General features: G+C 32.9%; 1 protein-coding gene across 1 annotated transcript; it reads right to left on the bottom strand.

Annotated features, from left to right (window-relative positions):
- On the bottom strand, window positions 1–11,400 carry LOC127702357 (protein unc-93 homolog A-like). Its single transcript, XM_052206505.1, has 6 exons — window positions 10,838–11,400; window positions 9,580–9,728; window positions 3,735–3,974; window positions 1,914–2,049; window positions 1,502–1,633; window positions 1–639 (listed from the first exon to the last, which is right to left on the bottom strand). The coding sequence occupies exons 1-6, from the start codon at window positions 11,370–11,372 to the stop codon at window positions 395–397; spliced, it is 1,437 nt and encodes a 478-aa protein (XP_052062465.1). The 5' UTR covers window positions 11,373–11,400; the 3' UTR covers window positions 1–394.
- Between the last annotated feature and the right edge of the window lie 1,010 nt (window positions 11,401–12,410).

Raw genomic sequence — 12,410 nt, 5'->3', positions numbered from 1 at the left:
TCAATTTTTCAATACAAACTTTACCTTTTCTTGTTTACCATGGTGATGTATTTAAGGTCATAAATCAACGTTTATTGGAATTTCTTTTCAAATAATACTATATCTATAACTTTAAAAGATCAAAACTCTCTTTAACATTGTTATCGTCCTTAAAAAATCAATCAATGAATTCAAATTAAATGCATATATATGTTATTCATTCACATTAAATGATTACAAATATATTTACATAAAATTACATAATATATACACACTATAATCATTGTGATATAAAATGCAAGTTGAATGACTATCAATCTGTTTTAAATAAATAAAATCAAAATAAATAGCACCACATCAGTTATGTACAGATCAACAATATTACAAACAATATACCAACTAAACAATGGAACTTTTACAAAGGTGTCTTCTGGGTTGCATTTAGTTGGAAATCACCTTTCTTTTTCCGACGGTCCTGAATTTCTGCCAATACATAACAGGACATTCCAAGTGTAAGGAATCCAAAACAAAGGATAAGTTTTACTTTTGTAACCAAAAAACCACTCCACGCAAAAGCAATAATAAACCCTAACGATTCCCACAATCTGTAGTTCGAGAATGCTGCTTCTGTATTATTTGTGAAGAGATATCCGTACAACGCTGAAACAAAAGTTAGCTTATTTTAATTCTTGAATAGGTGGAGATTAGTGAAGGCATTGTATAATGTTGTTTTTACATAGATCAAACAGTAATTGGACATGTAAAAGTAAAGTCAGCATGAAAACAACTGAAACTGTACGGTAATCAAAAATTTAAAGCTATCGAAAGTTCGCGGGGTTCTCAGATGAAAAGTTTAGACCGTAAAGTTTAGGCCTTTTTGTGATTGTATGATTCTCAAATGATTAAAGATGTCTTCTTGTCATTTGTGTCGTTGGTTTGTTATATCATTGACATATATACATCATCTCCTTTTGAATCATATTGTTGGCTCTTTAAGCATTTAATAACAAGCGTATCTGATTACATTTACAGTGTCATGCGCCACAAAATAAGAAACATCGGGATATCGCCATCTTACTTTTACGGTAATTGAATTGTCGAAACTATGTCAAATCTGCATAAATGAAAAATTTTCACTACCCTTTGCCATGGGATGTGCTGCTTTTTAAACAATATTTTATTTCTCTCGCTTGTAGTGTAAATTGTTTTGTTATTTTTTCGTCCTTTTTCTTCAAGCAGGTTAGATAATTATACTTTCTCATCCGTTATATATCTTACTAAAGTTTTCAGTATGATGAGCAACACATTGTGCGTTTTTGTCCCATTGTTGGATGAATCTTATTTCCGCCGATGATCTACTTAATATATTCAAACTAGAAAAAAAAATTGTATAGATGTCCTTTGATTTTTGTGTGTGTGTGTTTGTTTTGTTTTTTTTTTTGGTTGCTGTCTTATTGACGTTTAGTTGACATATACTTTTATTCATATTTAGTTTTCCGTTTTGAAAACATGAATATTATACCATTAATTTGTGTTTGAATAACTGCATCACCCATTCCCCACAATGCTGCAAATACGTAAAACAGAATTTGGTTGTCTGGATTTGGTTGCCACAGAAACAAAGCTATTTGTGTTCCTCCATGCAATAAAAATGCTGAAAAAAATATTTCATATTATCAATTGTAAAAATATAGGAAAATATTATAAACACTGAGTGCGTTTGGTTGTGCTTTAATTTAGAATATCAAGAAAATCACGATTTTTTATCTTCTTTAAATCTTTAAAGATTAGCAAATGAAGACAATATCGTTATCTTAAGATATTTATTATCTCATGCATTTTGAAAAGGTCTAGTATATCATATGCCTTCTTTAGACCACATATTTAATCTTTTCTCATAAGCACAATAATTAATTGCATTTCAGATATCTTACCAAGAAGGAAAAAAGGTGCATGACCAACAAACTGTACCAGTCTTCCAAAAGCGAACGAACAAATAGCATCCACTACACCATAACAGATCATAACATAACCCACGTTCCATATCCCAATTGCACAGCTAATGTAGGACTGAAAGTGTTTTAAAATCAATTAGCATGACGTTCGTATTTAAGACAAAGGATAAAAAATAGGAAACACAAAATGGATTGATAAGCTTTATCATTTCAAAGAAAGATATTTCTTATTTGTCAAAAAATATTTTTTTCAACCACATTTCTAGATTTTGTACTTTATTTTAGAGGCTTAAATGTTATAGAACATAACGGATTTCCATCATGCGTAATAACAAATTAAACTGCTGTTTTACAATCATAATAATCTTAATGATTCCTGCGATTACTATTTTTTCTAAATTAATACGTTACAGTCATGCATGCTCAGTCTATATAATAAAAGATGTTAACGATGTGTCTGTGTCTCATTTCACTAGCGACATACACATATTGTGGTCTGCCAATCGTGACATCTTGACTGAATATGGATTCCCATGGCGGGTAATGCGTGCATAACAGGCGATTCTTACTCTGTCAACGCATCCGGTATCATTCCTTTTATGAGTTTCTCTTGAAAGATGCATCATTTATAAGGTAAATCGTTAAAGGGGTAGGTTCGATAAGACCCAAATCTGTTACTTATAGTAACCACATATATATTTATATTACTTAATTTAAGCATTATTGTCTATGGTCCAACAAATTGTATAAATTTATATATTTTTAAAGCATGCAAATTTCCACTTAAGTTTGGAACAGAAGCATACAGCGAATGTTTCGACAAAAGAACTTTCAACATTATGACTTGACGATTTACTTTGTCGAAATATGCGTTCTAGTGTTTCAACAATATAAATGTGGTTCATATCCAAGCGACTGTGTCAACTTTGACCAAAATGTCTACTTTAACTTATTTTGTGTGTTAATTTCAATGCTTAATAATAAGGACAGATGACAAAAATCATCTATTTTTCTTTCACAAATGTTCATGCATCACTCGAACACTTCTTATTTTGATATAATTAACATAATGTTTATTACACTTACCCCTTGACTCGAAAGAATTCTTAAAACAAACTTTTGTTTTTGTCTTTAACGATCGTACAACATTTAAAAATGAGGTGAGATTAAAGAATATCTACACTGAAGTATGCATATATTAAACGCATGCGTAATCCTAACTTGTAATCTTATACACTTTGTTACAGATAAACTATATGACTTGAAGGTCTACTTTGTCAAACTCTGCGTTTTGTATTTCCTAAAAATTAATGTGGTTGATAGCCAGACAATTTTGTATACTTTCAGCAACATATCTATGTTGACTTATTTTGTGTGTAAATTTCAATGCTTTATAAGAAAGGGCAGACAAAAAATGATCTTCATTCCTTTCCCAAACATTCATGCATCAACTTGAACACTTGTTATTTTCATATAATTAACATATTTCCAGATAGGGTCATTATCGCACCTACCCTTTATATCTAAACGAACCGTGAGTACATACAGTTGTTTATGTAATGTATCGTGCCAAATTTGAATTGAGGTAAAATAAGGGAATATATATAAGGTTAGATATTTCTGTCATATTCATATATTAAATGCATGATTTATCAACAATTTTTAAAAACAATTCGAAGTTTACCGAAATTTTATTACAAATGTGTTTGCCTCCTGGTTGCTGTTGACATCAAGTTAATTTTATGGTACGATTTCCTTTAATTGTCATCTTTAGATACGTTCTCTACAGACGTTTAATACCTTAGTGTAATCGCCTGTTATAAATGCTTGCTCAATACCACTATAGATGGTTAAGAATGTTAGAAGCTTCTGTGGCGTTGAACCCCACCAATGCTTGAATGTTGACAGGAACAATGTAGGTGATATTTTACCATCCCCTCCTTGTTGCTTTTTATCCAGAGTAATCTTGTCAAGAAGTGTTGCAATGATAATAAACGCCATAACAGCACAGCCAACATAAATACCACACAGTGTGTATACCTGTAATTGATCATTATAAAGAATGTCAAGTCAAAGCATTAAATACATTGCAAATAGTTGGTAGTTTATATATCTAACCGGTGTCTGATCTTAAACGCCATTACCGAGAGTTTATATATCTAGCCGGTGTCTGATCTTAAACGCCGTTACAGAGGGTTTATATATCGAGCCGGTGTCTGATCTTAAACGCCGTTACAGAGGGTTTATATATCGAGCCGGTGTCTGATCTAAGACGCCATTACAGACAACTTAAATAGCAGATGGGTTGTTGTATACATTTCTTAAAGAATCAATTGCTTCCAGAAGTTCAAGACTCGCCAAACAATCTGTATCAAATGAATTAAACATTATTAATGATCCATTTAAACGATTATTGACACTTTACAATCATTCAATACAACAAATGCAGTTGATCTATTACTTATAGCTTCTTGAAAACAGACCAAACCACATATCTTAATATTACATCATAAATCATAAAAATAAGGTCAAGGTCAAATGAAACCTGCCAGTCGGTCATGTACTCCCTACCATTATCCCATACACCAAATATAGTTGACCTTTTCATTCTTGTATCCGTGAAAGACTTAAAAAGTTAACATTGATAAATGATTCAAGGAAAGTAAGTCAAGGTCAGGGGAACTCTTCCAACAGACAGTAACACCTAGCAATCGTTCAACATACCAATAATAGTTGGCATATTGTTTATAGTATCTGGGAAATGGACTTAACCATTAAAATTGTACATTTTCCGATGAACAATGAAAATGAGAGAAAGGTCGATGAACTCTGCAAGACTGACTCGTTCACCTTACAATCATTCTAAACCCCAAATATATATGACCTTAATGTCTGAAAAACAGGTCAAACCACAAAAACTCAACATTGACCAATAAACTATGAAAATGAGGTCAATGTCAAATAAAAGACAAGACCGACATGTACATCTTACAATCATTCCATACAAATAAAGTTGACTCAATGAACTTAACCACAAAAATGTTAACTGATCACAGACCCATGAAACAAGTTAGAAATTAAAGTAGCAAAAACTAAACAGTTTTTAAGCTGTCACTGAAACAGGAAAATTCGTCAAGTACAGTCAATAGAAATACTAGTATGACAAACGGAACATCTTTACATAAATATACAATAAAATTAAAACATTATAGATTTCGTGTGTCCTAAACTATGAAGCATCCAGCTAGGTCTTTAACATTCTGAAACATAAATCTTTTTACAAAAAATAAGCGCCGTCACCGTCGCCACTGAATTAGCATTTCTATGTCTCGTATTCTTCAACTTTCGTCATGACGAGATAATTCATTGAAATGAAATCGATTTACCTTAGCTGTACCAATGTTCACCGAAGGTGCCAACTAAAGTATACGAGCCAAAAATTTGTAAAGAAAATTCTATTTATAGCACATTTAGCTAAGATAGAACCATATAAATTCTTTTCATTGTACACTTAGCCATGGTCGAGCCAAGATTCAGCTGGGCATAAACGGAACTCCTTGTTCAGATCAACGCAAATGTGAGCCAGGAGGATCGGACTGTTGTCAAAGTATCCTCAGGTTTCAATAACGTTTAGGGATAAATAATCTTTAACACTTTTGTTATATAAGCGTCCTTCCAATTTCCCCGAAATCTTTTGTAAATTAGAATATTTATATGTAATTTATTGAATCAACCTTAAATGTATCTGCCATCTGTAATACTTGAATAGTGCTACCTTGGACTTTCCGATTTTCAATCATTGGATCACCCAGGACTAGTGATGACTAATAGGTAATTATAAGAACTAATAAATATTTCAAAGACAAGGAAGTACAAATATAATCTATAATGTATAGATTAGTTTCGGTTGTTGTAATCGTTCTTTTCTTGATCAACTTCAAATTATCAAAATATATTGGACTTATGTTGTATCGTTCAAAAACTTGTTTCGAGTTTGATTTTAAAGGTTGACACCAAAATTAACAGATAATACACTTTCATATGCGGTATTGAAGTCATAATGATGATCTAGACGCTGTTGTGATTCTATAGTCAAAAAAAAAAATTGCAGACAAAAATTGTAAACCAACATATAAAAATAAATATATTGATCAACACGAAACCTTTAAAAAAATTGGGAATAAAAGCAGATGCTCTTTGAACAGGGATCTAACGTACATCAAATTTTAAGAGAAATACTTATGCATTCAGAAGCGCATTTAAAAGCTAATACATACTATGAGAAAACTGGTTTTTACTCTTTGAAGAAGCAGGAGGTTGTGGTTGATTTATCTATCCTTACGATAAACATTTTGATGTTCCAGCCGACAAAGCCTCATACGATATTGGTTTTATAATGTAGCATTATTTGTATTGCTTTACAAACTTGGAATTTACAGCAATTTTGAGATTCTTACATACACACCTACATAATTCACAAAAGAGAAGATGATAGAAAAACCATAAGTCACATACACACCTACATAATTCACCAAAGAGAAGATGATAGAAAACCACAAGTCTGTCCATCCCTACTTTAATACTAACGTAACAATGGATAAACATTTCCATTATTTATATTGGGTACCAAAAACTTCATTAAACATATAAAGATGTCATACTCTTTTTGAATCCAAAATACAAATTTATGGTTGTAAGTTACGAAAAATCATATCCCAGTGATGTTGAAGTTAACGACAGTAAAGAAACTACCAGAACTGCTTCATTATCTAAACATCTTTCTAGAAATGATACAGATAGACGACTTCACACTAAGATTTATGATAGACGTCTGAATAGCAGTTTTACCGCTGTAACCTTCTCATTTCTGAGCATTAAAATACCCTTTGTTTCATTGCATGGCGATTGTAGATCTCAGTTGAGCCTTACGCATTGTTACATTTAACATGGAAGTGCTCCTTACACATAAACTCTTCCATTAAGGTTCCAAGGAAAAACGACTAAGAGGAGACTGCACAATTTTTGTGGTCACCATGACGAATTGGTTAAACGATACGAGATGTCTTAACTCATTACAAACGTTTTTGCAATGTCTTAAAGCTTAAAATACTGGAATAATCGACTGAACTGGAAATTTGTCGATTGCATCTATCATAACATTCTGACGGAGTTTTGATTCGCGTGATGCATGCAAACTGGAGACTTTGACCCTGTCGGTGTACTCTGTCTACCATTATTTAAAATGCATGTGCGTCCCTAATCTTTTGTTTATCTTGGTCTGAAATTAAAATGGGTTTACAAGTTTTGAACATCAGTTTATTGTTTATTTATCTCTTGTTTGAAAACAAAGTATGGTTGTGTTACATTGGAGACATGGACGAAAACGTATGCTTATATTCAACTGGTAAAATTGAGAATAGAAACGGGGAATGTGTAAAAGAGACAACAACCCGACCAAAGAACAGAAAACAGCCCAAGGTCACCAATGGGTCTTCTACACAGCGAGAAAATCCAGCACCCGGAGGCGGGCTTCAGCTGGCTCCTAAACAAAAATGTGTACTAGACTCCGAAACATATAAATGAACCAAAATTAAAAAAAACCATACAAGATTAATAAAGGCCAGAGGCTCCTGACTTAGGACAGGCGCAAAAAATGCGGCGGGGTTTAGAGAAATATCCATGTGATTATTATTAATTGATTGATTTATTGTTTCAGATCTCCATCATTTCTGATGTCAACTCAAGTTATGAGAAAACAGTGTTATAATCATTTATGATTGAGATGTCTCAACACTTTTGAGAATTATTGACGTAACATTACAACATGCCTGCAGTGAAGTGCCCAGTACCGGATGGTCAATATGACACAGATGATCTCGACGCTGTTGTGGTTGCAGCATTACTTACAACTCACGCAACAGTTCTTTTGGCACCCGCTGGTGTGTCATTGTCTCAGCATCAGTCATAGTTATATTTCAAATAGACACACCAATGACTTGTGGAGGGATAGAGGAATATCCATATGATAATTATTAATTGACTGATTTATTGTTTCAGATCTCCATCATTTCTGATGTCAATTAACAATACGAGAAAACAGTGTTAGTATACTCATGTAGGGTTAAATATGTTTTGTGAGATCTCAACCCTCCCCCTATACCTCTAGCCAATGTAGAATAATCGAACGCACATCAATACACACAGTAAAACTCATTTCAAAAGAAAACCGAGTCCGAAATCAGAATAGGTAACAGAAGGAACTAAGCAAAATGACAATGATACATAAATTAACAAAGGACTACTAGCTGTTACTGCCATGCCAGCTCCAGACCTCAATTAAACTGATTGAAAAATTATGTCTTCATCATATCAACATCAAGCACAATTCCTCCCGTTGGGGGTTTAGTATCATAACATCATAAAATATACGAGAAGAACAAAACCCATATCATGCCAACAACTGGTTTTTGGATAAATGTGTTTATTTCCGATGCAAAGACCTTATGAGTGAATCAATGTTAATTCCAAAACATGCCATCTTTAATGGCCTGACAACAGTATCGTAACTATATCTCTTCTGAACGAGTCTGTTTAAAGGTTTTATTAGCTTTTGAGGTGAAAAATGACGACATTTTTGTGCTTTGTATAGAATATTACCATTACAGATTAGATGTGAAATACCCGAACGTATGAGATGTCTGCAAGCTGATTTATATTTACGAATGATGTCCTTGTACCGATGATAAAATTTAGTAAATGTTTGTGATATCGAAAACCTTGGTGTAATAATTTTTCAGTGATACAGAGATTTCTTTCGGTTAAATCAAATACGTTGTTACATACACGAGCGAATCGAACAAGTTGGGATATATAAACACCATAAGATGGTGACAAGGGAACTTCACCATCTAAAAATTGATAATTAACAGTAGGAAATGAAAAATCAACTCTTTTATCGTTAATTTTGGGATTAAGCTTCCCGTTTAAGATAAAGATATCAAGACCCAGGAAATGGCAGTGTTCATTGTTCATATTATGGATTTGTATATGTTAAGCTTATTCCCCCTCTTTTGTGATCTTTTGTGAATTTTTGGCCCTCGATGTTCTTCAACTTCGTACTTTATTAGGTCGTTTGACTTTTTTGGTGCGAGCGTCACTGGTGAGTCTTTTGTAGACGAAATGCGCACAAAATTATAAGCCCGGTATATTTGAAAAGTTTTGCGAAAGTATTCTAACCTAATTGTATTATTAATCCACATTCCATTATCTATAAATGATTCCATTTTATTTAAGCTAATTGCAAATTTTGGAATCATAAAATGATTGTTGTACTATCATAATACCTTAATCGTCATTGACATAAAAGACCACCTTTATAAAACGTACAAATTCATGTTTCCGCTGCATAACAAATTCAGAAATCCACCTAAATCACTTTGTGAAGAGTCAGCGTCCACATGTACAGTAATAAAGTGTGGACAAAGAAGAATAATTTAAGACTGTAATATTCCAATAATACAGCAGCATTTTTTAATTCATTTGCGAAAGATATTTCAAAATAAAATCGAAAATACTTATTGCGTTTAACTTAATTTAGATTTATATTATCACCAACAAATATGACGACGGTGAAGTTTTCACAAACCTTTGTATCATCCGGTCTATCCAAGTTAGAATTATTTCCTGTTGGTGCAGTAGGATCAAAATTTGACCCACATGACTCTAGATCTTCTGTGGTATTCCCTGGCGTTACCGCAAACACTGTTGAAGAGATTAAATTCCCCCAAATCTGACCTAAATATATTAAAGTCACCATTAGAAAAGACATTCTACAAACACATTTAAGATCAGGTTTCTGCAAGTTTAATATTATTTATTCAGTTTATTTGTGCTAGTTGGATATTGAAAGCCATAATTTAATTGTTAAATTTTATTAAAAGTACACAAATGTATCTTAATGATGTCATACGAGTCTTCTAATGTCTGTTATTAATCTAGAACAACGTATGTTGGGAAACACGTTCCAAGATTTGAAGGACGGCATCACGAGTTATTACGTAATGTGTGAATAATATCCACACATTTGCCTTCCGGAAACAGCGTAGCGATACTAAATAGTCGAATGAAGGGTGCCGCTTGGTGTTACTCCACTGCGTGAGCTTATCATTTACGCTAGCTGTTACGATGAATAAAATTCAGTATAATTATCTGCCCTTGATTTTAAATGGATTTTATCTGAAAAGTTTAGATATACTTTACGACACTTAAATTATTGATAATTTATTTTTTCAATTTCAAGTTCTATGTTTTTTGTTGTATATTGAATGATACTTGGTACAATATTTTTAAAACAAAGAAGTATTTTTGCCACATGAACAGAAGGGATGTCAACGGTTCAGAAAAAGACACCCAATCTACCTTACATACATTACTTAGTATTATTTCCCAGTCGTTGGAATAATGTCGCACATACACTTTATTAGGTGTGTTTTCTCTTGAAGATCGAATCTTATATAGAAAACGGAAATCTTCAAGTAAATGTATTAAAAACAACCTGACCTTGAATTCTTTAAAAAAAAATCATTATGGTTGTGAACGTTTTACTTGACGACGCAAAAGTGCAATTACTTGTCATATAACATTTACATATTCATCTAAACTTCGATATTTATGACCGAATGTAACATGTTACGTAATCAATGATTTGATATTTTCACCTTTAAAGACTAGACATTTCGATGTTTAAAAACCTGAAAATTTGCATTCTGGGACAATTTTTTGCAATATATACAAACATCAAACATATGAAAATTGAAAACTGCGTTATGCTCCTCAACCATGTCTAATATTTTAACAGTGTCTTCAAACCGGTTTAAGTCAGTCAATAATGAAACTTGACTTACTTGTTTGAAATATCATGAAGAAGAAACCGAAAAATCTATTTATGACGTCATCTTCTGTTGCACCTGTCAATTTAGCATACCACACAGCAATTTGAGTAAGATATGCACACTTAGCCGACCATAATGTGGCTGCGCCTAATCCAACAATAATGGAAGCTGGTATAATGGTTTCCCATACGGCATAAAAGTTAAATGCCATATAGGCAATATAACACAACATCGATAATGCCACAGTCCATTTACATCCAAGGTGTGCGATAACAAAAGATGGAAACAGCATACATGAAACTACAAGGGCGCCATAAACGATAGACAATCCACCTGTTCCAAGTCCTTCCTCTTTGTTTAATGTACTTTGGAGATTTGATAGAGACTGGAATGAAGTAAATAGAAACATAAATCCAATACTGACAACAAGAACATTTTTGAGAATTGTCCTCGTTCCCATTGGGGGTGTTTTAGTGTTTCCAGTAGACGTGTCCATACTGTATGGGGGCGGAGGGTTTATTGGATTACCACCGTTCTGCTTTTCCATTCTTTCCTCCTTAGATTTTTCCTCCGTGTTCAAATCTGAAATGACAAAATCCAAATAAGCAAAATACTTATTTAGCAATAGTAATAATAATAATTTGTTGAAAAAGAATAGATAGTTAATGAAGATTTGAACTCAAGCTCTGAAAGTGTTAAGTCCTACTCTGAAAATATAAAGTCCAGCTCTGAAAATGTAAAGTTCAGACCTGAAAATGTAAATTCAAGTGCTGGAGATATAAAATCCAACGCTAGAGATGTAAACTCCAACGCTGAAGATTCAAACCCCATTTCTGATGATTTAAACTCTAGATGCAAAGATGTAAAACGAATGAATTGCAGGCAGTGTTTCTACTAGTACATAGTAAATGACAAATCCTTGTGGTCTCAAATAGTCCTTAGGGAGCTACCATTTGATTTTTATGGGGGGGGGGGGGGGGGGGGCTAGGATGAAATTTGAAAAAAATAGGCAAGACAGGAGTTTTGAGTAAAAAAAGGCAGGATGAGATTATTTGCAAAAAAAAAAGTCAGGATAAACTAAAAAAAAAAAAGGCAGGACCGAATAGAGTGAAAAATAAAAAGGCAGGACCAAAAAGAGGGAAAAATAAATAGGCAGGACAACATTTTTCATCCTAGCCCCCCATAAAAATCAAATGGTAGCTCCCTTATGGGATTTGAATTCTAAAAAAAAATAACGTTTTTCGCAATTAAAATATATTTATAGGTTTCATATCCGACCATCGAGTGTTTTTCTTAGGGGTTTGCAGTGTTTGACCATACATACTAATTGACATACATATTTTCCCCCGACAGTCCCTATGAATCAATAATTCTTATATGATTTGCATATTACCGAACTTCTTTTTGTAACCAATGTAAACAAGATGGCGACGATAATTACACAATTAATCCGGCTCGACGTTTAAAATATTTATTTTCACTTCGCGTTAATCATTAAATTAAATGATAAACACAAAACATTCATTTGAATGATATTATGATTTTTTGTAGTTTATTTCTTATCAGATAGCAAATTTCATGGAGT

This window comes from Mytilus californianus, unplaced genomic scaffold (assembly GCF_021869535.1).
Source record: "Mytilus californianus isolate M0D057914Y unplaced genomic scaffold, xbMytCali1.0.p SCAF_5, whole genome shotgun sequence".
Classification (NCBI taxonomy): Eukaryota; Metazoa; Mollusca; class Bivalvia; order Mytilida; family Mytilidae; genus Mytilus; species Mytilus californianus.
This window is presented reverse-complemented; position numbering and strand designations above follow the sequence as displayed.